A 27,806-nucleotide genomic window follows, 5' to 3' on the forward strand; every position below is an offset into this window, starting at 1 on the left:
GATGGCCACGCCCGCTTCCGGCGCACGCTTCCAGCGCGGGTCCGGGAGACACCGACCGCGACGCCGAGGGCGCGTTCTCGGCTCTGGGTTCTGCGGGTTTGTTGGCTGTTCTTTGAGGTTAGAGTCTAATTTGTTCAAGATACTTACTTATTTAAAAATTTTTTTAGTTACAGACGCGTAAGGGTTATTTAGGAATACCCATTAAAGGATGTTTTATTTTGCCAAAGTGTTACTGGCGTGAAAAGAACGCAAATATCACCTGTAATTTTTGTCTTTGTTTTTAAAAATATTCTGAAACGAATATATGCTACTCAGCAGCAGCATCTAGAGTTCATTCATTTGGCAAACATGAGGGCCTACCACGTTCCAGGAATTTAAAAATCACTGTGGATGTTAGACTTTAGTGGGACAAAAAAGCAATTAATTATAAATGGTATGGAATTTATTATAAAGTGATATGTGTAATGGAAAAAATAGAGCTGAGTTGGAGGATTAAGGGGTACTGGTGTGTGGGTGTGTGGGTCAGGATGTGCTTTGCAATCCTGCTGTTACTGTATATGGTTATTGGAGCAAAGATACGGAGATGAGGCAATCAGTCCTGCAACATTCAGAACTCTTTGCTATGTGTATATGCATATACATATACGTTTTAAACAACATGGGGTCGTGCCACATATATGGGCCTATAGTTTGCTTTTAAAAATTCTATAGTATGGGCAGCCGGGTGGCTCAGCGGTTTGGCGCCGCCTTCAGCCCAGGGCCTGATCCTGGGGACCCGCGGTCGGTCCCGCGTTGGGCTCCGTGCAGGGAGCCTGCAACTCCTGCTTGTGTCTCTGCCCCCACACCCCCCGCCTCTGTCTCTCATGAATAAATAAAATATTTAAAAAAATAAAAAATAAAAATTCTATAGTATTTACTGTGTATCATAAATTTACCAGGGACACAAACCCTGCCCTCTTGAGATGCTTTTAATTGTTATAGCCTTCAAGGGGAGGGCGCCAAAATTCTTCCATGCAGCACCACTCCAGTTCTCCCCAGTACCTTCCCTTCAGGTTTATTCTGGGAGTCAAATGTTGCCTGGACTTCTCTGTATCTTCCCCCTTCATTTGTGTATTAGCTTCCAATTGTTGCTGTAATATATTACCACAAACCTAGGGACATACAACAAACACAAATTTATTTATTTTATTTTTATTTTTACCCCACATTAATTTTTATTTTTATTTTTTTTAAAAGGGCAAATTTACATTTATTTTTTTAAATAATAAATTTATTTTTTATTGGTGTTCAATTTGCCAACATACAGAATAACACCCAGTGCTCATCCCGTCATGTGCCCTCCACAGTGCCCGTCACCCACTCACCCCCACCCCCTGCCCTCCTCCCCTTCCACCACCCCTAGTTCGTTTCCCAGAGTTAGGAGTCTTTATGTTCTGTCTCCCTTTCTGATATTTCCCACACATCTCTTCTCCCTTCCCTTATATTCTCTTTCACTATTATTTATATTCCCCAAATGAATGAGAACATAAAATGTTTGTCCTTCTCCAATAGACTTACTTCATTCAGCATAATAACCTCCAGTTCCATCCACGTTGAAGCAAATGGTGGGTATTTGTCATTTCTAATGGCTGAGGAATATTCCATTGTATACATAGACCACATCTTCTTTATCCATTCATCTTTCGGTGGACACCGAGGCTCCTTCCACAGTTTGGCTATTGTGGACATTGCTGCTAGAAACATCAGGGTGCAGGTGTCCCGGCGTTTCATTGCATCTGCATCTTTGGGGTAAATCCCGAGTCGTAGGGCAGGTCTATTTTTAACTCTTTGAGGAACCTCCACACGTTTTCCAGAGTGGCTGCACCAGTTCACATTCCCACCAACAGTGCAAGAGGGTTCCCTTTTCTCCACATCCTCTCCAACATTTGTGGTTTCCTGCCTTGTTAATTTTCCCCATTCTCACTGGTGTGAGGTGGTATCTCATTGTGGTTTTGATTTGTATTTCCCTGATGGCAAGTGATGCGGAGCATTTTCTCATGTGCTTGTTGGCCATGTCTATGTCTTCCTCTGTGAGATTTCTCTTCATGTCTTTGCCCATTTCATGATTGGATTGTTTGTTTCTTTGGTGTTGAGTTTAATAAGTTCTTTATAGATCTTGGATACTAGCCCTTTATCTGATAGGTCATTTGCAAATATCTTCTCCCATTCTGTAGGTTGTCTTTTAGTTTTGTTGACTGTATCCTTTGTTGTGCAAAAGCTTCTTATCTTGATGAAGTCCCAATAGTTCATTTTTGCTTTTGTTTCTTTTGCCTTTGTGGATGTATCTTGCAAGAAGTTACTGTGGCCACGTTCAAAAAGGGTGTTGCCTGTGTTCTCTTCTATGATTTTGATGGACTCTTGTCTCACATTTAGATCTCTCATCCATTTTGAGTTTATCTTTGTGTATGGTGAAAGAGAGTGGTCCAGTTTCATTCTTCTGCATGTGGATGTCCAATTTTCCCAGCACCATTTATTGAAGAGACTGTCTTTCTTCCAGTGGATAGTCTTTCCTCCTTTATGGAATATTAGTTGACCATAAAGTTGAGGGTCCACTTCTGGATTCTCTATTCTGTTCCATTGATCTATGTGTCTGTTTTTGTGCCAGTACCACACTGTCTTGATGACCACAGCTTTGTAGTACAACCTGAAATCTGGTATTGTGATGCCCCCAGCTATGATTTTCTTTTTTAAAATTCCCCTGGCTATTCGGGGTCTTTTCTGATTCCACACAAATCTTAAAATAATTTGTTCCAACTCTCTGAAGCAAGTCCATGGTATTTTGATAGGGATTGCATTAAACGATAAGGATTGCATTAAACGCAAACACAAATTTATTTTCCTATTTCTGGGGGTCAGAAGTCTGAAGTCAGTTTCATTGGGCTCCATCAAGGTATCAGCATAGCTGGTTCCTTCTGGAGGCTTAGAGGAGGATCTGTTTCCTTGTCTTTTTCTTTTTTTTTAAAATATTTTATTTATTTATTCACGAGAGACACAGAGAGAGGCAGAGACATAAGCAGAGGGATGAGCAGGCTCCCAGCAGGGAGCCCAATGCTGGACTCATTTCAGGACCCCGGGATCACCCAGGTGCCCATTTCCTTGTCTTTTTCAAAGTACATTTATTTGACAGCTTCTATTCCTTGGCTTATGGCCTCTACTTCCATCTTCAAAGTGCTTGACTCCATCCAACCTCTGCTTCTGTCATCACATTACCTTCTCTTGCACTGACTCTTCTTGTGTTCTTCTTCTAAGGACTCATATAAGTATCAGGCCTACCTGAATAATCCAGGATAATTTCCCTATTTTGCGATCTTTAATTTAGTCACATTTACAAAATCCATTTTGCTGTATCAGGTAACATTTGGTTTCTTGGGATTAGGACAGTGACACATTTGGGTGACCTACCATGTTTGGACAATCTCCTCCTCTGAGTTACTTTCTTACCTTTTGTCTGTGGAACACAAATTATCTTCCTAGGAGATACCAGATTGGAAAGTAGAGCCTACAGATTCCAGTAGAGAAAAGTAGAGAAAGGTAGGCAAATGTACTTTTCTCATAGAAAGCAATGTCATCAGCTGTGAGTGAAATGGGAGGAGTTGTCAGAGCCTTGGAGAGGAGAAGCTGTGAAGTTGTCATTTAAGAAAATGGTTGGACTAAGCAAATGTAGTAGGATAGCTGGGCAGCATTAAGGGCCCCTTGACCTTAGTGGTCATAAATTGAAAATGAGACTAATCATCATGACTATAAGTTTTTTCTCAGTCTACATCTACTACACAAGTGCAAGCACAGAACAGGCAGGGAATTGGATTCAACCAGGTTTGGTATTTTATCAGGAGAGTATAACTAGTGAGACACACACAAAAGAGTTGTCCATATATACAAAGGACTGGTAACCATAGTGATGAGCTGTGGCCTCTAAATTGGATGAGAGGTAAATGAGAACATCAGAGAGTGAGAGTCAGGGCAAGGGTGACAGAATCAATGGATCAGGGAATATTTAGGAGAGCAGTTAGGTTCTACAATCCTGGTTCTATGTCTTTTAACAAATTAAGCAAGTAATTAACCTATATATATATATATACCAAATACCATACCTTTATCTTATGTAACTTTTCCATACACTTTACTGAGAGGGTAGGTTTGTGTGACCCCATTTTACAGCTTTTACATTTTAAAAGTTTCAAAAAGCATATTCAGTGTCTCATAATAAGGGTGGAAAATGGATTCAAATCTAGAGTTTTTTTTTTTAATATTCCAAAGCACGAGTTCTTCAGAGTTGACTCCCTTTATAATTACCCTGTGTTTCCATGTAATTTTCCCTTTCAGGACTTGGTTTTCTTTATTTATGAAAGGGACCCAGTAATCACAGACCTTTTCAAGGAAACCCCCAGGAAGGCAAAGGGAGTGAAAGTATTTCAGTAACTTTCTAGCATTCTGTATGGTTGAAGATAATTACCACTGAAATGTGGTGCATTGTACTTAGAAAATGTCAGGAAGTGTTGGTAGGGATGAGTTGAGGGCCCTCATCAGGGGTTGTTATGGGGACAAAGATAATCACATTGTGTTCTGCACAGTTTAGAATCCCTGGAGAATGATCCCTGGAGAATTTCCTCCCAGGATGGTGCTGGGATCTTGGGATGTATGCTGACTGGCATTCTGCTGACAGTGATCAACTTGCCTACAAACAGATCCTGTACTCATTCACACAAACTGTATACATAAATACAATCTGTACCCCTTCACAGCATGTTCCCACAGGACCATATTCATACACAGCATGTGCTTAACACCCATTATTGTCTGTGAGAGAATACATTATTATTCCCAATTTTTTTCAGTTATGTATTTTTATTTATTTTTATTTTTTATTATTTTTAAAAGATTTTATTTATTCTTGAGAGACACGCAGAGAAAGAGAGAGGCAGAGACACAGGTAGAGGGAGAAGTAGGCTCCATGCAGGGAACCCAATGGGGATCTCGATCCTGGGACTCCAGGATCATGCCCCAGGCTGAAGGCAGGTGCTAGACTGCTGAGCCACCGGGCTGCCTAGTTCATGTATTTTTAAAACTTCTTATTTTGAAATAATTATAGATTCACAGGAAGTTGGGAAAATATACAGGGAGGTCCCTGTATCCTTCACCTACTTTGTTCTAATGGCAATATCTTACATAACTGAATTTTATAATTTTCAGGATACAGATTCTGTACATGTTTTGTTAAGTTTATACTTCAGTATTTAATTTTCTTAGGAAAGATAATTATTTAAAAAAAGATTTATTTATTTATTTATTTATTTATTTATTTATTTATTTATTTATTTATGATAGACATAGAGAGACAGAGGCAGAGACACAGGAGGAGGGAGAAGCAGGCTCCATGCTGGGAGCCCCAAGTGGGACTCGATCCCAGGACTCCAGGACCACGCCCTGAGCCGAAGGCGGGTGCTAAACCACTGCCCCACCCAGGAATCCCCAGGAAAGATAATTTTAAAAAAATCATTTTTTTAGGAAAGATAATTTTTAATTTCAGTTTTCACATTTATTTTTAGTATACAGAAAAGTGATTAATTTTTGTGTGTTGATCTTGGACACAGTGATGTTCCTAAACTTGGTGGTTACAGAGGGTTTTCTTTTTTAAATGCTTTTTTGACATTGCTCCCATAGAGAATTATGTCATCTATAATTAAAGCTCATTTTCCTTCTTTATTTCCATTCTGTATCCCTTTGTTTTTTGTGACCTATTGCACTAACTAGAATTTCCAGCACTATGATGCATAAGATGAGAGCAGACATCCTTGTTTGTTACTATCTTAGGGAGAAGGCGTTTGATCATAACATTTAAGTTTGTTTGTTTGTTTATTTATTTATTTTTTTTAGTTTATTTATTTATTTAACATTTAAGTTTAGTGTTAACTTTAGGCCTTTTTCAATTTTTTAAAAAAGATTTTATTTATTTATTCATGAGAGAGGCAGAGACCTAGGCAGAGGGAGAAGCAGGCCTTGATCCCAGATGCCCCGAGCCCCAAGGCAAATGCTCAACCGTGTAGCCACCCAGGCATTCCTGAGCCGTGTAGGCATCCCAGATCTTTGTCAGTTTGAGGAATTACCTTTCTATGCATAATTTGCTGGGTATTGTCATGAGTAGTTGTTGGATTTTATGAAATTGCTTTTTCTTTTCTTTTTAAGATTTTCTTTATTTGAGAGAGAGAAAATGTGCTTACACATGAGTGGGGGGAGGGACAGAGGGACAGGGTGAGGGAGAAGCGGAATTCCCGCTGGGCAGGGAACCTGGACAGATGGGGGGCTCAATCTCAGGACTCCAGGATCATGACCTGAGCCAAAGGCAGACACTTAACCAACTGAGCCACCCAGGCGCCCTGAAATGCTTTTTCTTATATCAGTTGAATGATCTTAATGTTTTTTTTCTTTAGTATTGATATGGTAGATTATATTAGGTTTTCAGATACTGAACCTATCTTGCATATGTGGAATAAATTCCCCTTGACTGTGGTATATAATCCTTTTTTATATTACTGGATTTGATTTGATAATATTTTATTGAGGAATTTTACATCTCAATTAATGAGATATTGGTCTGTACTTGTTTTGTTGTTTTGATAACCCTGCTTTGGGTTATCAGGATAATAATGGCCTCATAAAATGAGGTGGGGAAATATTTCCTCTTATTTTTTGGAATAGGTCACATAAAATTTGTGTTAGGTCCTCTTTGAATGTTTGATAGAATTCTTCAGTGAAACAATGTAAGCCTGGAGATTTCTTTTTATTTTAAATTACAATTTCAGTTTCTTTAATAGTTAATATGACTATTTAGATTATCTATTTTTGGTGGGTGGGGTAGTTTCTGGATTTCAGGGAATAGGTTCATTGCTTCCAAGTGGTCACATTTAACGAATGTAGACTTGTTAGTAGTATTCCTTCTGGAGTACTGTTTGGGGGACTCACAATATCAGAAGGAAATTTTTGCCTAAATATTGGGACTGAGGCTTATGGGAATGTTTGTATCTGTTTTCCACGGCAATTGATCTGCCGTGTGGATGATCTAACCGTGCTTTATTTTTCTGTCTTATTTTAGTCTGTCCTACTCCTATCCAGTACCCTTTTGGCATCTCTCCTTAGCTGATTCAACCCTGATCCCAGAGAAGGGCAGTAATGGTATGTCTCCCGAGGCCATCGAGGCCCTGCTAAGCCCCCGTTTCCAGGATGTTCTCTATGTTGCCAGGGCCAGGTGCACTGGGAGGAAGCTTGAGAAGTCTTCATTTGAGGTCTGCATCTTCTGCCTGTGGGGTCTTGGGACCTGGAGTAGCACTGGCCAGGGAGCATCTCAGTCTTGGTGCCTTGGCTGGAGAGCTCTTGGGAGACACACAACTTCCATTTACTGATTTCCTCCTGGATGCTCTGCACTGGGATCATGGCCCAATGTTCATCCTTGCCTGTTAACAGCACTGCAAAATAGGGGTTACTCCTCACTTATCTTAAGCTGAAGGCACAGAGGATGAGAGAGAAAGGGGGCCATGACTTGCACAAGCTCCTGCTATTGGTAAATGGCAGAGCCAGGATTGAAATTCAGCACCTTGGAATTGGAAGCACTTTCACTATAGAGCATTTGTCTGTCATCTCATGTTTTCAAGGGATCTCAGATGAAACAGGCCAGAAGAGAGATGAAGAAAAGAACTTCTGTGGGACCCCTTGGACTCTGCCTCCCAGTCCAGCCTCCTGGGGGATCAAGCCAATATAGAAATGCCAGGCCATCTAGGGTGGTGGCAAATGCAGGTCTGGTCACAGCAGACTCCTAGGAAAGCTGGAGAAATCACTGTTGGACCTAGAAAAGGGAGGTCAGGGCTCCATTGTGGATGTGAGCCCTTTCCTTGGCCAGCTTGGCTTCTGGTTGGAGCAGGGGAGCGCAGAACTTTCTCTGTCCAGAGCCTTGAACAGTCTAAGAATGTCTCCTGCTCTGTTTCCCAAACTGTCCCCAGGATGTGCTCCAATGCTGTATAACCATAGAAATGAAGAGGGTAATAAGGGGCCTCATCCAGTCCTCTTCACTCTTCAGACTGGGAATTGAGGCCCAGAGAAAAGAAGAAAATTGGTCGAGTGCCCCCAGGCAAGTAGTGAGGGGAGAGGAAGGAAGTTAGTCCTGGGCAATAATGAAGAGCTCTTGGTGCTGCCTGCTGGCGGGGGGGGGGGGGGGGGGGGGGGGGGGGGGGGGGGGGGGGGGGGGGGGGGGGGGGGGCAGGTAGACAGCCCCAGGGCTATGAAAACTCAAAGTTATATTATACACATTACCAGATGCACCTAAGCATTATTCCTGCACTTACTCATTCACTTGCATTTTGGCAGAGACTCAAAGGGCAGTGGAGTGGTAAAGTTTTAAAGTGGAAAAAAGGGAAGGCTTCAGGTATGCCCCGATTGCAGGCTGTTGGCAAGGGGAAAAGGGATAGCTACATAGAAGAGGGCATCCTGTATGATTGGAGTATATTTGGCTGCCTGGGCTAATTGCTAGAGATGACGTTCTGATTTCTTACAAGTCAGTCTGCAAGCAGGTTGACTTCTGGACTAGTTATTGTAGATTGTGGGTTGGTTTCCTGGGATAGTTCCTACAGGCCATTTTTTTTTTTTTTTTTTTCTACAGGCCATTTTTATGTGATCTTGCCATTGTCAATTTGCATATCAGTCTCGAATTATTTTTTTAAGTGTGACAATGGTATAATGTAAAAAAATAAGGTGCCCATAGGTAAGATATATACCTGATTATTTGTAGATTAAATAGGTCAGTAAGAGAGGAAGGGTGATTGATAGATAAAACAGGCATGCTCTTGATGTTTGTGAACCTGGGTTATGGATGCATGGAGACTATTTATATTATTCTATGTTGTGCATATTTTGAAATTTCTGTAACAAAAACTTTTTGCTAGTGAGAATAGTAATTGTAGTTGCTTTAAGTATTAAATGAGATAATTCAAGTAGAAAGTTTAGCATGGGACTTGGCATAAGATTGAGTCATATCTTGTAGTAGACCCTTGCTGAGCATGTTTCTGGCATTATCATATTACTATGTGAGATACTACATGGGATTATACTACACAGGCTGTTTTAGAAACTAATTTTTTTTAGGTCAACAATGTTTTGTCAATAAGTCATGAGGATAAAAGGTACAACACAGAATACAACACAGAATATAGTCAGTGGTATTATAATAGTTGTATGGTAAAAGATGGTAGCTACACTTGTGAGCATAGCATAATGTATAGACTTGTTGAATCACTCTATTGTACACCTAAAACTAGACGTACAATGTAACATTGTGTGCTGAGCCCTGTGCTTCTGAAAAGCAGCACGGGTTAAGAAATCTCTCAAACTTTTGTTCGAGAGACAGTATAGTGTGGCATAAGATAACGATGGCATTTCATTTACTGGAAGAAAGAATAGACCTTTCAATGAATGGTGCTGGAAAGATTATCCAATCATTTGAGACAAATTTAGATCCTTTCTTTTATAAGATGTGAACTTTATTAAGAATAAATTAGAGAGTATTAAAGGTAAAACATTAAGAAACAAAACATAAAACACAAAACTAAATGTTGTGGGTTGAATTGTGTCCTCCCCCTCCCCCTTCATACTTGAGACCCTGATGCCCAGTAACTCCAGAATGTAACCTTTTTTGGAAATGGGATTGTAGATATAATCAAGTTAAGATGAGGTCATTAGGGTGGGTTCTAATCCAATAAATCTAGCTGTTCCAAGAGGAAATACCATATGAAGACAGATACACAGGAGAATTCAAGCCAAGAAATTGGATTGACAGCAACCAAAGGAAGCTAGGGAGAGTCAAGGAAGGATTCTACCCAAAGTCTCAGAAGGAACCAGCCTCTCTTGATAATGAACTTCTAGCCTCCAGATGGAGAAAATTAACTTCTATTTCTTACGTTTGTGTTACTTTGTTATGATAGCCCTAGGAAACGAATGTAATTTCTGTCTTAAACATTTTATCATCTGCCATCACTTCATACTTATTAACAGTCACTCCACATTCCTTCCTCCCTCCATTTACTGGCAGGATATATTTTAATATGTTTAATACATGTTCTGTTTCTGTGAAGTGTCTTTTTTTGGACATTTCGTATAAATGGAATTATATTGTATTTTATAGCTCTTTTTTTTTTTACTTAGTATTGCTTCAGAGCTTATCAGTTATGTAGCATATATCAACACATCATTCCTTTTATTGCCAGATATTCCACTATTTGGATATACTATACTTTTTTTATCCATTGCAGTAGACCCTTGCTGTAGTGCAGTGGATAAAATGGACAGTTGATGGATATTTGTGCCTTTCCCACTTTTGGCTCTTATGAATAACACTGCTATGAACACTTGTGTACAAGTTTTTGTGTAGATGTATATTTTCATTTCTCTTTGATAGGCATCTGGGAATGGTATCACTGAGTGATATAGTAGCTCCATGTTTAAAGTTTTGAGGAGCTACCAAACTGTTTTCCAAAGTGACCACACCATTTTATGAGCCTACCAACAATGCATGAGGATTCCAATTCCCCACATTCTGATGGCTTCTTGTCTTATTCAAAGTAAGAGCCAATGTTCTTCCTTGTACTAAATGGACCAATATTGTATTAGGTCTTCCAGAGAAACAATGATAGGATATGTGTAATTAATTAATTAATTAGTTGGCTCATTTGGTTATAGAGGCTGAGAAGTCCCATGATCTGCCATCTGCAAGTTGGAGAACTGGTAAGGCTGGCAGTATAATTCAGTTCTACATGTGAAGGCCCAAGAGCCATGGGAGCCAATGGCTGAAAGCCTGAGAAGGGAGGAGTGATATGCTGGAGGAAGTCCTAAAGTCTGAAGACCTATGAACCAGAAGCTTAGATGTCTGAGGACAAGAGAAATTGGATGTCTCAGCTCAAGAAGAAAGAGAATTCATACTCCCTCCACTTTTTTGTTCAACTGAGCTTTCAGTGGATTGGATTATGTCTGCCCATGTTGGTAAAGGTAGATCTTCTTTACTCAGTCTATTGATTCAAATGCTAATCTTTCTTTTCTGGAAACATTCTCACAGGCATACCCAGAATTAATGTTTTACCAGTTGTCTGGGCATCCCTTAGCCCAATCAAGTTGACATGTAAAATTAGTCATCACAAACATGATCTAGCCTTTACCTGTCTTTAGTGTTTTAACTACATTGACCTTTTGCTGTTCCTCAAATAAATGAAGCACACTCTGTAGTTGCTTTGTATCTGGTATTTTACCTGCCAGAAACTAACTTCCCACAGATATACTCCTTGTTACTTCACTTCCTTCTGACTTCTGCACAAATGATCTCTTATCAAAGGGGCTGGTCCTTACAGCTCTATTTTTTTAATTTAAATTTAATTTGCCAACATATAGTATAATACCCAGTGCTCATCACATCATGTGCTCTTCTTAATGCCCATCACCCAGTTACCCTATCCTTCCATCCACCTCCACTTCTGTAACCCTTTGTTTGTTTCTCAGAGTCAGGAGTCTCTCATGATTTGTTTTCTTCTCTAATTTTTCCCTCCTCAGTTCCCCACCTTCCCTTATGGTCCCTTTCACTATTTCTTATAGTCCACATATGAGTGAAACCATATGATAATTGTCTTTCTCCAGTTGACTTATTCACTCAAAATAATACCCCCCAGTTCCATCCTGGTTGATGTAAATAGTAAATAGTAGGTATTCATCCTTTCTGATAGCTGAGTAATATTTCAGTGTGTGTGTGTGTGTGTGTGTGTGTGTGTGTGTGTGTGTATACCACATCTTCTATATCCATTCATCTATCAAAGGAGATCTTGGCTCCTACCACAGTTTGGCTATTGTGGATATTTTTTTTTTAAAGATTTTATTTATTTATTCATGACACACACACACACAGCAGCAGCAGAGACACAGGCAGAGGGAGAAGCAGGCTCCCTGCAGAGAGCCTGATGTGGGACTTGATCCAGGGACTCCACGCCCTGGGCTGAAGGTGGACGCTCAATTGCTGAGCCACCCAGGCGTCCCTATTGTGGACATTTTTAAAGCTCTATATTAAATAAGAATCCTTTTCTCTCCTTTTTATCCTGATTTTGTTGAATCTCTCTTTTTCAGATGTCCATTTGAATGTAAGATCTTTGAGGGGAGGGACATTATTTGTTTTGTTCACTGCCTTAAAGAGAAATAATATGACACCTTTTGAAACTTGCAAAGAAGACTTTATTCAATACTTTATTGCACTGCAATATGGAAGAGAACTTGGATTTAACTCCCAATACAACAGGGACAAGTGGGTATTTATAGCCAGCTGACAGGGTGAGGGAGTAAATGGAAAATGACTATGAAGAAATTGGTTAGATATCAAGGTGGGGGGAGGGAGAGTGTAATATCAAGGGTGGGGAAAGAAGAGCTTGATTGGATTCCAAGGGTTGGGGAATTCTTGAACTGGCTTAGTAGGATTCTTTGCTAAAATTGGGCTCACTAAAGAAAAGACAAGGCCTTCTAGAAGAGGATTCAGAGGATCCTGGCCTAAGTTTGGTTAAGGAGGGAGTCCTTGTCAAGTGCTCTAGCCTTACCATCTAGAATAGTCAGTGGCATTTAGAAGGGCACTGGTTAATCACTGTTAATCTGGTGAATAAGTGTCCCCTTCTGAGGGATAGTCTTTTAAATAAAAAGTCCTAATTGAACAAAAGAGATACATTTTCCTTCCTTAGTTGTCCAATTCCTGGAGCTTATAAGTAGGAATTTTTTTCGAGATATTTTCACATTTTTCAAAAATGGATTTAATCTTATTGCATCTTCTATGTCAACAAACAAAATCTATAGTGTTTTGGGTGCTCTATTTTTTTTTTTTTAACGATTTTATTTATTTATTTGACAGCACAAGCAGGGGGGAATGGCAGGCAGAGGGAGACGGCAAAGCAGGCTCCCCACTGAACAAGGAACCAGATGCGTGCTCCATGCCAGGGCCTTGGGATCAGGACCTGAGTGGAAGGCACACACTTAACCCGACAGCCACCTAGGCATCCTGGGTGCTCTGCTTTTCTAATATGCATTTTCTTTGCTTAAAATAAAAATGAGATAACTTGGAAACAAGCGAACAAATCAATCATAAACAGCTGCCCCAAAGAAACATAAACCATATCTCACAGATTTGCATGTTTCTAGCGTTGGATGCCGCCAATCTTGGCTGCACACTAGCATCACCTGGGAGCTTCAAAAAAAATCCCGATGCCAGGACTACACCCAGAGCATTAATCCAGAATCTCTGGAGCTGTGACCGCGGCCCAATTACTTTTCAAAGCTCCCCCCCGCCCCCGCCACGAGTGATAAGCGTAGGATGGAGACCCCAGGCCCTGAGACCGCCTGGCCAGCACCGCAGACTACATTTCCCAGAGGCGCCGGCAGCCGCTTCCGTTTCCGGCCCTGCTGGCCTCCGTGTGAGTAAAGCGAGGCTCCTGCGAGCTCGTGGGTCTCGGCGGCCAGTACCTTGGGTGGTCGCAGTTCTGCGGCGCGCGCAGCCTCGCCGCGCAGCCCGCCCAGCTCGGTTCTGAGGTTGCCGCCCCCGAGCTGGGGCGCTGAGACCTGGCGCGCCCCTGTGCTCCCCAGGGGTCCGGCCGAGGAAGGAGCGGCGTAGGAGGTTCAGGAGGGGACGGGCAGATGTGGCTGGGGCCCCACCCGAGGAGCCGTGCCCTAGCGGGTGACCGCCCGAATCTGGCGCCTGACAAAGTTTAAAGGCCTCCACGGAGGCCCGGAGATGGAGTCACTGACGAGACTTTCCACCTGTGTTGGCGAGGTGCCAGACTGACTGGCGGACAGAGCTTGGCCTGGAGCTTCCCGCGGGGCCAGACTGCAGACCCCCGGCCCTGACCTGAGCCACCTTCGTGTCCGCCCTCCTTCGTGCGGAGCAGGGAGGGTGGAGGACTGCGCTTGTCCAGCCTGCAGAGAGCAAGTGGTAGCTAGTTTAGGACGTGGAGGGACTTCCTCATGTTTCCTTTCTTCTTTCCCAGATTGGCTTATTCAGGATTCTTTGCCCTTGCCTGGGAGAACAGTTCAGGAGACAGATGGCCCCAAGACTACCAAGAGCCCAGATCCAGGCAAGTTTGATTTCAACTTTCCCCGAGAAATTGCCACCGTTTCAAAGTGAAGTTGGGTTTATACTTCTTGCCTGGAAGATACTCTGCCCTGTGTTTGGACCAAGTTAAGTTGCCTAAGCCAGTCCTGGATTATGCAGCTTTACAGAGAAAGGACATCTCTCCCCACTGTTGTCCCTTCGTGTCCTCTTTGCCCCCCCCCTTTTTTTTTTTGGTTTTTATTTTTGTTTTTTAAGGCTTTTATTTATTTATTCATGAGAGACACAGAGAGAGGCAGACATAGGCAGAGGGAGACACAGGCATACCCAGGACCCGGACATCAGGACCTGAGCCAAAGGCCAGGTGTCCCCACATTTTTTGTTTTTAAAGATTTTATTTATTTGAGAGAAAGAAACAGAGATAGTGACTGAAATCGCACAAGTGTGGAGAAGAGGGAGATGCAGGCTCCCGGTACCCACTGAGCAGGGAGTCCTATATGGGGCTCAATCCCAGGGTCCTGGAACCATGACCTGAGCCAAAGGCAGACGCTTAACCAGCTTAAACCACCCAGGTGCCCCAAGTCCTCTCTACCCATTACAGTTGTTCACTGAATAGACTTTTGCTACCCATGATTTATAGAGTGCTAGAAACTGAAGAATACTTTGTAGGTAAAGTATAGCGCTCGCCTCAAAGGGGTCGCCAACTCAAAGAAGATGAGAAACAGGCTCATTTATCATATAAGGAGAGGCCCTAGTGTCTGAGTGATAACACACGGCGCAGTGGTAATAGTGCTCTTGATGTTCAGGGTGAGGGGAGGGTGGTAGTAGTGGTGGTAATAATCCTCTTAGTTCTTCCCAAGGATTAGATGAAGCTTGCATAATTGCAGAGGATGGGGTGACTAGGTGAAGGCTACAGCATGAGTGAAGCTATTACATCTGAAACAACAAACTGGGCCCAGGAAATTGGGAAACATTCAGAGTTTAGAATGCCAAGCTAGAGTTCGCCTTTATCCTGCAGAAAACTGGGTTTTGAAGGATTTTGAGAAGTTAACAGGAGTAATATGTATTTGAGTATTATAAAAATTAAGAGTAACAGTTTAAAAAATTAAAGATTACCCATATTCCTATCACACAAATTATTTCATTTGAAACACTTCTGTGTATGTATTTTTTAGTTTTATCCATTTTCTTCCTTTTGATATGTCATAGCCATGTCTTCCAAATTGCTCTAGTCTCATTACCATTTTTTATAGCTTCTTTTCATGCTGTAGTCAAGCAGCTCAGTGACTCTGAACAAGTTTTTGAACTCTGAGCCTGAGTCTCTTTAGCTATAAAATAGGTTTACTTTATGGATAGTCCTGGTGAAAGTTCAGATAAATGTTATATATAATGGGGCTTAGCACTGTGCCTGGTACATATTAAGTTGCTATTGCTATGAAAGGCAATTGACAAATATGTATTGTTTCCCAGTAAATTCTAGGATAAAGCTAATGTTACTTTGCATGTCTTGGAGTTTCATTTTATTTGTTGAATGACAGATCCTTGAACACTTCCAAAATGCGCCAGGCATAATTTTAGGCTGGTGAGACAGCAATGACACTGGTGGTCCCTAACCTCTTGGAGCTCGTATTATAGATAATACTGACAATAGATCTGATTCTGCCAGGTAGTGAGAAATCCTGTGAAGAAAGTGAAGTGGGGGACTCCTAGGTGGCTTAGCGGTTGAGCGTCTACCTCTGGCTCAGGTCATGATCCTGGGATCTGGGATCGAGTTCCAGATTGGGCTCCCTGCATGGAGCCTGCTTCTCCCTCTGCCTGTGTCTCTGTGTCTCTCTGTCTCTCATGAATAAATAAATACAATCCTAAAAAAAAGAAAAAAGAAAGTGAAGTGGGTCATGAGATAGAGAGTGGTAGAGAATGGGAGAAGAGAAAAAAGAACTTTCTGATGAGGTAACATTTATGCAAAGACCTACAAAGTGAGAGATGAGCAAATGCCAGGCCCAGAGGAGGGAGCATGATTGGTGTGTTGGAAGAGCATAAGGAGGGCAGTGTGGTTGAAATGAGGGGCCATGACCTCCCCTTATTCCTAGCTTCATTTTCTAGCTTCTTTTAATGTTTTGTTCCTGTGTGGCAAGTCTGCTTTCTTAGCATGTTGTATATTTTATTCCTTGAGCCTTTCATTAATTGTGTTCCACTTCCCTCTGCATAAACAATCTGAAATATCAGAAGCTGGCCTTGAATATGTTGCTTTCCTTTTCCAGTGAGGACTTCTTGGTTCCTTACTTCAGGGTCAAGGGTGTAAACAGTTCCCGGATGAGCAGAATTGGATTTGATTTTGCAGGGATCACTGACATTTGGGGATGTGGCTGTGGCCTTTACCCAGTTTGAATGGAAATACTTGGATGCCACTCAGCGGGCCCTGTACAAAGATGTGATGCTGGAAAACTATGGGAATCTGCTGTCTGTGGGTAAGGATGTCTTTTTAACTCAAGATTGATTTCCTGGGCAACTGTGGGTTTTCACAGGATATATGGGGTATTTGAAAATTGTAAATGGGAGATTTTGTTTGTTTTTAGTGTAGGCTTAGAGGCTGGAGTTACTGCTCATTCTGTCCCTCAGAAAGTCAGAGCCTTACAGAGTTTAGGATGGCTGCTTTGTGTGCAGTCTAGCCCAGTTCTCTAAATTTTCCCTGTATATATCTCTAACTACATGATTTGGACATCCTGATACCACTCTCTAGGCCTTCCTGACATGGAGATCTCTCTGAGGTTTGGAATAACTCTTGTGTTCACCAGCACAATCACATTTCTTTTTCTTTATCTACAATAGGATTTCTCTCTTACAAACCCAAACTAATCACCCAGTTGGAGCAAGGGGCAGAGCCATGGATGGAAGTACAACAGATACCATCAGATAATTATTCAGGTGAGTGAGGTGGGAACCATTTCAAGCAGCAGCCGAGCACAGTGAATGTTGAGGGATTCTTGGTCAGAAGGCTCATCTTAGAGGGCCCATGTCTGGGCAAGCAGGGCTGGGGCACTTGATACCAGTTTCCTCTTTTTAATGTCATTGTTTTGTCAAATGACTTACAGTTTTTCTCTTCATTCCTATGGAGAGCTGCTCCCTTCTTTTTTTTTTTATTTTTTAAAAATTTTTTATTTATTTATGAGAGAGAGAGAGAGAGAGAGGCAGAGACACAGGCAGAGGGAGAAGCAGACTCCATGCACCGGGAGCCTGACGTGGAATTCGATCCCGGGTCTCGAGGATCGCGCCCTGGGCCAAAAGCAGGCGCCAAACCGCTGTGCCACCCAGGGATCCCCTGCTCCCTTCTTGAGGGCCTTAGGCCCATGACATCTCACTCTGAAAATCCTCAGTCTCCTTGTGTGCTTTTGCCCCTTCCTGTTTTCAGGCACTTGTCAGGCCATATACTTTATTTCTATCCATTCTCGATTCCTTTCAAATTCTCTCCTCGTTAGCTTAATAGATGACTACATAGGGATGTCTGGGTGGCTCAGTGGTTGAGCATCTATCTGCCTTCGGCTCAGGGTGTGATCCTGGAGTCTTAGGATCAAGTCCTGCATCAGGCTCCCTGCATGGAGCCCACTTCTCCCTCTGTGTATGTTTCTGCCTCTCTCTCTGGGTCTCACATGAATAAATAAATGAATTTTTTTTTTAATAAATAAAATATTTAAAAAAATAAATGACTCATATCCCTTTCTAGCTTTAATATCCATTATCTCTAATCATATTGTAACAGTGGCAGATTCCAAGGGTAAGCATAGTTTCCTGACTATCAGATAATTACTATTTTTGGCTAACAAACTGAAGAGGAAGCATTTACTTCCCTTTTCTTGTGGTCTTTTTAAATTTCTCTTCTCTGTAATTCTTTGCACTTGGCTCTCATTTTTTTTCTATATATACTTTTGCATGAATTTTCTGTATGTCTCTTTCTTTGTGTCATAGTTTATTTCAAAATCTTTAAACATGGGTGTTTTTCTCACCTAAAAGATTTATCCTACCAGTATTCCTTTCTTAAAAAACTGTTATTTTGCTTATATCATCCTCAGAGAAACTTTTATAACTGTATTTCATGGAAGATACCAATAATACATAATTTGTTTAAACTAGGTTTTTGGTTTTATTTTGCTTTTAATACTTTTCAGTAATTCTTTTTGTTCTTACTATGTTTAACTTTTCCCCCCTAAATTTTTGTGTAGATTCTTTTTTTTTTTTTAAGATTCTATTTATTCATTTGAGAGAGAGAGAGAGAGGGAGCGAGAGAGAGCATGAGCAGGGAAGGGTAGAAGGAGAGGGACAAGCAGAAGGGCAGAAGGGAAGGGCAGAGGGAGAGGGACAAGCAGACTCCCTCCGGAGCAGGGAGCCTGATTCCTGGCTGATCCCAGGACCCTGAGATCATGACCTGAGCCGAAGGCAGACGCTTAACCCACTGAACCACCAGGTGCCCCTATGTAGATTCTTTTTTTTTTTTTTTTTAAAGATTTTATTTATTTATTCATGATAGTCACACAGAGAGAGAGAGAGAGAGAGAGAGAGAGAGGCAGAGATACAGGCAGAGGGAGAAGCAGGCTCCATGCAGGGAGCCCGACGTGGGATTCGATCCCAGGTCTCCAGGATCACGCCCTGGGCCAAAGGCAGGCGCCAAACCGCTGCGCCACCCAGGGATCCCTGTAGATTCTTTATAGAGTAACAGTAGTAACTCATTCTTGTTTTTTGTTCTTTCTGTTTTAATTTTGGTATTTTTTGATAGAAGGTGTTTAGAATTTAGACATAGTAAAAGCTAACAATGTTTCCTTTGACATTTCTTCCATCCATTTGGAAGACTAATAAATCTTAGATTTACAATCATTCCATGTTTTACACTTCCCACTCCTTTTTTGCATATTCAAAAATCCAATTAGTTTTTAGAAGTGCATATGGTACAAAATTCAGATGGTTCAAATGGTATGTACCCTTCTTCACATACCAGTTCCTCTTCCTAGAGGCATCTTTGTGTAAATTTATTGTGGAAATTTCCAGATATAATGTATGCTTTGCAAGAATATACATGTATTCCTTTTTTTTTTTTTTTTAAGTACATGGTAGTACATTATTCTAAATCTTGCTCTTGTCTTATCTTGGAAATCATTTCAAATACCTACATCATTTAGAGCACTGTTTTACTTTTTTTTGTGTGTGTGCTGTTTTACTTTTTAATGGCTATATAATGTTCCATTTTATGGATGTACTGTAACTTATGTAATTAGTTCCCTATTAATGGACACAATAACTATGAATAATGATGCAATGATTATTGATACACATATCAATTCTCTGAAGTACCAGTATATCTATAGGATAAATTCTAGAAAAATAATTTTAGGTGAAAGGGTAAATATATTTTTGAAAATAGTGGATAATACCAGTATCCATACATTTATACTTCTATTGACAATGTATGAATGCCAGTCCGATCATACGTTGTCAACAATGTCTTATACTTTTTGATAATTGCCAATCTGATAGTTAAAAACTTTTATTTTATTGTAGTTTTAATTTGGCTTTTTAAAAAAATTTTTTTTTTATTATTATTATTTATGATAGTCATACAGAGAGAGAGAGAGAGGCAGAGACACAGGCAGAGGGAGAAGCAGGCTCCATACACCGGGAGCCTGACGTGGGACTCGATCCCAGGTCTCCAGGATCGCGCCTTGGGCCAAAGGCAGGCGCCAAACCGCTGCGCCACCCAGGGATCCCCAATTTGGATTTTTTTTTAATCAGGAGTATACTTCATGTATTTTTTTAAAGTTTGTTTTATTTTTTATTTATTTTACTTATTTATTTATTTTTAAAGATTTATTTTTTTATTTATGATAGACACACAGAGAGAGAGAGAGGCAGAGACACAGGAGGAGGGAGAAGCAGGCCCATGCCGGGAGCCCGACGCGGGACTTGATCCCGGGACCCCAGGATCGCGCCCCAGGCCAAAGGCAGACGCCAAACTGCCGAGCCACCCAGGGATCCCCTTGTTTTATTTTTTAAAGAATTTATTTATTCATGAGAGACACAGAGAGAGACAGAGACATAGGCAGAGGGAGAAACAGGCTTTCTAAATGGAGCCCGATGCAGGACTCAATCCTTGGGACCCTAGGATCATGACCTAAGGCAAAGGCAGATGCTCAACCACTGAGCCACCAAGGTGTCCCTAAAGTTTCTTTTATATTGACTTTTTTTGGGTTATCAACAGTAATGATAATGATGGATATGATTGTCTTTTTGTGTCTTTAATGGCATTGTATGTAGGATTCTCCCTTTTAGCTGGGATACATAAATGTTATTATGTAAAGAAAGTATTTAATTCACTTATTTCATTAAGAAATTATTTTTTAAAAAGTAACCATGGGTATTGGATTTTATCAAATGCTTTTCCAGCCTGTATGGAGATATCTTTCTTTTCCCTTTTGATCTGTTAGGATGGTAAATTTTATCCTCAATTATCTTAATGACTTTGCATTCTTAATAGAACCCTCTTGGTTATGACATCATTACATTATTTTTTTAATATGCCAGTAGATGATTCTGTTTGCTAATCGTTTGTGTAAATTTTTGTACTGATACTTATAAAAATTTACTTAAATTTTTCTTTTTTGTAGGGCCATTTTCATTAGGTTTTGATTTCAGTTTTGTAATACCTCTTAAAATTATTTTTTAGACCTTTCCTATTTTTATCCTCTGGTATGGTTTAATTCACATGATAGCTGGTTCCCTGAAAGTTTGGCACTTGTTTTGTTTTTACTTGTTTATTTTTAATGTCAGGGAGCAGGGGAGAGGCACTGGGGAATAGTTATTTGGTAATATTCTCTCTTTCATAGTAACTTGTCCAAATAGATTTTTGCTCCCGCTCAAAACCATTATAAATGTTTTTGATAATTTACCATTTCCTAAAAATAACCAGTAATTCCATTTCTCAAATTTATCTGTATAGTTTTGAACAAAATCGCCTTTATGATTCTTTTTGATTTTTATGTATTTTTAAAAAGTTTACTTAATTTATTTTTTAAAATAACCTCTACACGCCGTGCAAGGTTCAAACTCATGAACCGGAGATCAAGATTTGTGTGTTATTCCAACTGAGCCAGCAGGCACCCCTATGATTCTTTTTGTAATATCCTCTATATTTATAATTACTTTCTGCTGATTTCTTACATTATTTATTTATCTTTTTAAAATTTATTAACTCTTTTGCTTTTTAAAAAAGTTCTTAGATGTATTTATGTGTTATGTTCTGTTTTTTAATCTTTAATTTCTTTTTTCTTTTGTTTTCTTAGGTTTATTTACTTTTTCTAATCTTCTTAATTATTTACTTAGTTCACTGATTTTCATTATTGGTCATAAAATATAAATATTCAAAGCTTTAAACTTTTGCGCAGTGTTTTGGTTGTATTCAAGAGTTTCTTTTTTCAACTATCATCTTTCTTAAAATTAAGAAAAAATTCTTTTAATTTTTAAAATTCAGTTAGCCAACATACATAGTACATACTTAATTTCTGGTATAGTGTTCAATAATTCATCAGTTGTGTGTAGCGCCCTAGTCTCATTACAATAAGTTCTAATATGTTTTTCATGACTATTAGATATTTTACAATTTGTGTTTTGATTTCTCTGATCAAAGTATTAAGAGACTCATAAGCTAGCCTTCCTTTTTCTTTCTTAAAGCCTTTAAAAAATTTAATACATATATAGAAAAATTGATAAAAATTGATATATACACATATATACACAGTCTGAATTAGTATTTTTTTAAAAGACTTTATTTATTCATGAGAGACACAGAGAGAGAGAGAGGCAGAGGCAGAGACATAGGCAGAGAGAGAAGCAGGCTCCATGCAGGGAGCCCAATGTGGGACTCGATCCCAAGACTCCAGGATCACGCCCTGGGCCGAAGGCAGACACAACCACTGAGCCACCCAGGCATCCTTTAATTCGTATTTTTAAATTGAATACTATGTAGCCAGCACTCAGGTCAAGGAAGAGAACACTGGCAATACTACTAAATCACATGTTGATCCTTCCCTGTGATTAGCCATCCTCCCCTCCCTCCCTCAATCTAACACTAAAGTTTATTTGACCACTGTAATTCATTGTCTTTGCTGTGGATCAATGATTCTTAAAACTTTAGCATGCATCAGAATGCATACTTAAGTACAATTAGAAGGCCCTTCCCTCAGGGTTTTTTATTCAGTAGGTTTGGAGTGTGAACTGAAAATCCCCAGATGGGGATCACGCCCTGAGTGAAAGGCAGATGCTCAACCACTGAGCCACTCAGGTGCCCCTGTGTGGATACATTTCTTTTGGGCATATACCCAGGAATAGAATTTTTATTTTATGGGAAAAGCACATATTAGTACATAATGCCAAATGGTTTTTCAAAAGTTTGTGCCATTTATATTTCTACCATCAGTGTGTGAGACTACTCATTTTTCCATATTTAGCAATGTTTAGTAATGCCAGTCTTTGGAGCTAGGCATTCTTTGGGTGTGTTGTATATCTCATTGTGGTTTTAATATACTTATCCCTTATATCTAATGAGGTTGAGGACATTTAAAAATGTTTATTGAACATTATATATCATCTTTCATGAAATATCTGTTCAGAGAACACTTTGTTGGTTATATATGCAGTCTCACCCTTCTTTCTGTGCTTTGCTTTTCACTATTAGTGGTCTTTTGATGAATAGAAATTCTTAATTTTAATGATTGCTAGTTAATCTTTTTCCCTTTCTTGTCAGTGCTTTTTGTATCCTTTTTAATAAATCCTTTCCTCAAGTTCCTAAAAACATTCTTTTGTGTTAACTTCTAGACATTTTATTGTTTGTTTTTTACTTTTAGATTTTTGAAAAAAATATTTTATTTATTTGAGAGTGAGAGCAAGTGAGAGAGAGCATGAGCAAGGTAGGGAGAGGGAGAAACAGACTGTCCTGCTGAACAGGGAGCTTGACATGGAGTTTGATCCCAGGACCCTGGGATCATGACCTGAGCTGAAGGCAGGTAGGTGCTCAACTGACTGAGCCACCCAGGCACCCCTATTATTAGATTTATCATCCTCTTAAAGTTGATTTTTGTGTATGGCAAGAGGTAGGGTTCATGTTTAACCACCCCCCACATCTTACAAGTGCTAATGTCGTCTTCTTTTCCTTATTGCTCTGTAAGCTACCTTTGTCATAGTACAAGTGTCCATATGCCTGCATTTCTCTTCATATGGCTAGGCAGATGCTCAACCACTGCCTAGCACCTACCTTAACAATCAGTATCTTGAAATTTTCTCTATTTTAACCGTTATGCACTAAATGTATATCCCATCAATGGCCATTTGAAAGATCTGGGCTGTTTCTCACCCAGCTTCACTTGAATTGTTCTAAAAAAATAAGTCTTAGCTCTAGTATCTGATATATGGAATCTCTCCCCAGGCTAATAAATATAAATAATAAAAGATATAAATATATGTATATATAAGAAAAAATTCATTCAGTAAAAGAATTGGGGAATGTTTGTTTTATCACAGATTTGGCTCCATTAGTTTTTCAGAATCTACTTGTCAGAATCATCTTACCTATCATATTTTCTCTTGGGTCTCATGTGTGTACTTTGTAAAAAAAAATTGCCATTTGATTGGTATGTTCTTTTTAAGATATGTTTAAAAAATGTAGATTACAGTAAAATCTTTTGGCCTGAGAACTGTTTTGGTTCCTTAAATATTTTGTCTGTTTTTTCTCTGAGACATTAAATATTGGTTCTCTGTTAAATTCTCAGAGAGGGGCATCTAGGTGGCTCAGTTAGTTAGGCATCTGCCTTTGGCTCAGGTCATGATCCCAGGGTGCTGGAATCCAGCCTCACGTCAGGGTCCCTGCTCTGCGGGGAGCCTGCTTCTCCCTCTCCCTCTGCCTGATGCTCCCTCTCCTTGTACTCTTTCTCTTTCTCAAATAAATAAAATTTAAAAAAATAATTCTCAGAAAAAGCTAATCATAAATTTTTGAATATGTTAAAATGTTCTCAAATGTACCACCCTGTAAGAATCTGCACTAGCAATCATGACTTGCTTTGGGATACGTGGTTTTCTCTCTAGATATGTGTTTATTTTCATATTCTCATTTATTTTGGGGGATGTGTGTTTTCTGTGTTACCTGCCTAACTTGCCAACTTCTTAGATGCTCCTTGCATTCTTTAAATACAGTGTTTATTATATAATTCCTTCTATTTCTTTAGACTCTTACTTATTTTTATCTTTAGTGTTGCTATCTTTTCTTAGCAAGAATCAAAGTGGGGTGAATTAATTTTACACAATCCTTAGTTGTGTAGAATAGAAACTTATTTTTATCCTGTGCACCTCTCACTTTTAGTATTTCAACATAGAAAATGTTTGAATTAATTTTTTTTTTTTTTTTTTTTTAGTTCAGGAGTACTGGTTTCAAACAAAGATGTCCACCATAAAGCAATGTACTTCTGAAGGATCTGGTCTGGGAGAGCAAACAAAAAGTGTCATGATGGAAAGAGGCCTGGACTGGGAGGGCAGAAGTTCCACAGAGAAGATACATTATAAATGTGAGGAATGTGGGAAAGTCTTCAAATATAATTCCTCTTTTATTAGCCACCAGAGAAATCATACTGGTGAGAAACCCCATAAATGTAATGAATGTGGAATAGCCTTTATGAGCAGCTCATCTCTTTTAAATCATCATAAAATTCACACAGGCAAGCAACCTTATAGATGTATTGAATGTGGGAAATTCCTTAAGAAGCACTCAACATTTGTTAATCATCAGAAAATTCATTCTAAAGAGAAACCTCATAAATGTAATGAATGTGGAAAAGCTTTTGGAAAGAACTCTATCCTTTTACGTCATCAGAGAATTCATACTGGTCAGAAACCTTACAAATGTAATGACTGTGGGAAAGCCTTCACTCAGAATGTAGCCCTTACTCGTCATGAGAGAATACATAGTGGAGCAAAGCCTTTTAAGTGTAATGAATGTGGGAAAGCTTTTAGGGATAACTCAACTGTGTTGGAACATCTAAAAATCCATACTGGTGAGAAACCATATCAGTGTAATGAATGTGGAAAAACCTTTAGGAAGAGCTCAACTCTTGTTAGTCATCAAAGAATGCATACAGGGGAGAAACCCTATCACTGCAGTAAATGTGGAAAATCTTTCAGGTATAGCTCATCCTTTGCTGGACATCAGAAAACTCATAGTGGAAATAAGCCCTATCAATGTAATGATTGTGGGAAAGTCTTTACAAAGAGCTCAACCCTTATCGGACATCAGAGAATTCATACTGGAGAAAAGCCCTATCGCTGTAAGAAATGTGGGAAATCTTTCAGGCATAGCTCTGGCCTTGTTGAACATCAGAGGATCCATACTGGAGAAAAACCTTATGAATGTAATGTATGTGGGAAGGCTTTTCCCCAGAGTTCAGCCCTTAAACAACATAAGAAAATGCATAACAAAGAAAAAGCCATCAAATGTAATTAGTGTGGTAAATCATGCAGAAGTAGTTTATTCTTTTTGATACTCAAAGAAGAGACATTCAACAAATCACACATTTAAGAAAAATAGTCTGTGTACCTGTATCCTGGAGAACTTCCCACTTGTGAGGATGTTCACTGTAGTATGGTTTGTACTAGTGAAATATTTGAAGAACCTAAATGTCTATCAATTTGGAAATAGTTACTATAGAACATGATATAGGAAGTAAAAAGAATGAGGTAGAGCTTCTTATAGAGCCATAGAAATATCCTCATGATACCTTGTTCAAGTTAAAAAACCAAGTTGCAGAAAATCTACATATTGTAGATTTATACATATTGTAGAATAATTTATATTTAAAAAAATAAGGCTATTTTTATTTGTTCATATATATCCTGTGTATTAAAAAACATCTGGTAAAATAAAGTCCAAAAGCTGTTATCTTTGAGAAGAATGTTTTTATTGGTATGATGAAATTTTGACTTTGGCTTTGTTTTTTGAAATATTTAAACATATATATTAATGAATCTTCTATAATTTAACATAGTTGTCTTAATGAATAAGAAAATTCAGGGGCATGTGGGTGGCTCAGTGATTGAGTGCGCTTGGCTCAGGTTGTGATCCTGGGGTCCTGGGATCCAGTCCCACATCAGGCTCCCCAGAGGGAGCCTGCTTCTTCCTCTGCGTCTCTCCCTGTGTCTCTCATGAATAAATAAATAAAATCTTAAAAAAAAAATCAGAAGCCATAAAAATAAAAAACAAAGCAAAACAAAAAACACATAAAAACTAAAAACCTTTGTAGGACCAGAGTCTTCACAGTGTTAAAATACAAAGAACGAGACTTGGATAGAATTAGTATTCACCATCATATATAGCAAATAATACTTAGAATATCTGAAGAGTGGGGCAGCCTTGGTGGCTCCACAGTTTAGTGCCACCTTCAGCCCAGGGCCTGATCCTGGAGACCCGGGATCGAGTCCCATGTCGGGCTCCCTGCATGGAGCCTCTTCTCCCTCTGCCTGTGTCTCTGCCTCTTTCTTTCTCTCTCTCTCTTTCTCTCTCTCAGGAATAAATAAATAAAATCTTTAAAAAAAGAATATCTGAAGAGTTCATAAACATACATAAGAATAATATAAAAACCTGAGGGGCGGGATCCCTGGGTGGCGCAGCGGTTTGGCGCCTGCCTTTGGCCCAGGGCGCGATCCTGGAGACCCGGGATCGAATCCCACGTCGGGCTCCCGGTGCATGGAGCCTGCTCCTCCCTCTGCCTGTGTCTCTGCCTCTCTCTCTCTTTCTGTATGACTATCATAAATAAATTTAAAAAAATTTAAAAAAAATTAAAAAAAAAACCTGAGGGGCACCTTGGTGGGTCAGGTTGTGATCTGACACTTCATACTCAGTGGGGAGTTTGCTTTAGATTCTCTCTCCTCTCCCTCTTTGCCTTCCCCCTATGCACTTACTCTCTCTAAAATAAATAAATCTTTTTTTTAAAATTTAATTATGATAGTCACAGAGAGAGAGAGAGAGAGAGGCAGAGACAAAGGCAGAAGGAGAAGCAGGCTCCATGCACCGGGAGCCTGATGTGGGATTCGATCCTGGGTCTCCAGGATCGCGCCCTGGGCCAAAGGCAGGCGCCAAACCGCTGCGCCACCCAGGGATCCCAATAAATCTTTTAATAAAAGAATAATATAAATATCCCAGTGGATAAATGGTTTGAATATGAATATACAATATAATATCTGAATATACAATTGTCAGAAAAAAAGGCACAGCCTGGTGGCTCAACAGTTTAGTGCCACCTTTGGGCTCCCTGCATGGAGCAGTTTGATAACATGAATGTAAATCTAAATGGGCGCTCCATTTAACCCAGAAAAGCCACTCTCAAGGAAATATGAGCTTACAGAGATTGTATTACTCACTATAGAATTGTTTATAATAAAGCCCTGGAAAGAAGTGAGAAAAACACCTGAGATAGTAAAATGTTTAAATAAATTATAGAACTTTCATAGACTGTTACCCCAGTTACTACTGGTAGATAATATGCCACCCAAACTTAGTTACCATTTTGTTATGCTCAGAGATTTTTTTAAATAGATTTTATTTGTTCATGAAAGACACACACACACACACACACACACACACACA

General features: G+C 39.7%; 1 protein-coding gene across 6 annotated transcripts; it reads left to right on the plus strand.

The window, feature by feature from the left end:
* Positions 1–34: 34 nt before the first annotated feature.
* Positions 35–26,096, plus strand: ZNF485 (zinc finger protein 485). 6 transcript variants are annotated; one of them, XM_041743813.1, is made up of 8 exons: positions 40–117; positions 7,130–7,209; positions 10,759–11,064; positions 13,237–13,508; positions 14,079–14,165; positions 16,482–16,608; positions 16,970–17,065; positions 24,586–26,096. In XM_041743813.1, exons 3-8 carry the CDS (start codon positions 11,043–11,045, stop codon positions 25,665–25,667), a joined length of 1,686 nt encoding a protein of 561 aa, XP_041599747.1. In that variant the 5' UTR covers positions 40–117; positions 7,130–7,209; positions 10,759–11,042; the 3' UTR covers positions 25,668–26,096. The 6 variants fall into 6 exon arrangements, with proteins under 6 accessions (XP_041599748.1, XP_041599747.1, XP_041599750.1 ...); XM_041743814.1 differs by lacking the exon at positions 7,130–7,209 and having other exon boundaries at positions 35–117; XM_041743816.1 differs by lacking the exon at positions 13,237–13,508.
* The last annotated feature ends 1,710 nt before the right edge of the window (positions 26,097–27,806 follow it).

The sequence above is a fragment of the Vulpes lagopus genome, chromosome 2 (genome assembly GCF_018345385.1).
Source record: "Vulpes lagopus strain Blue_001 chromosome 2, ASM1834538v1, whole genome shotgun sequence".
Lineage (NCBI taxonomy): Eukaryota > Metazoa > Chordata > Mammalia > Carnivora > Canidae > Vulpes > Vulpes lagopus.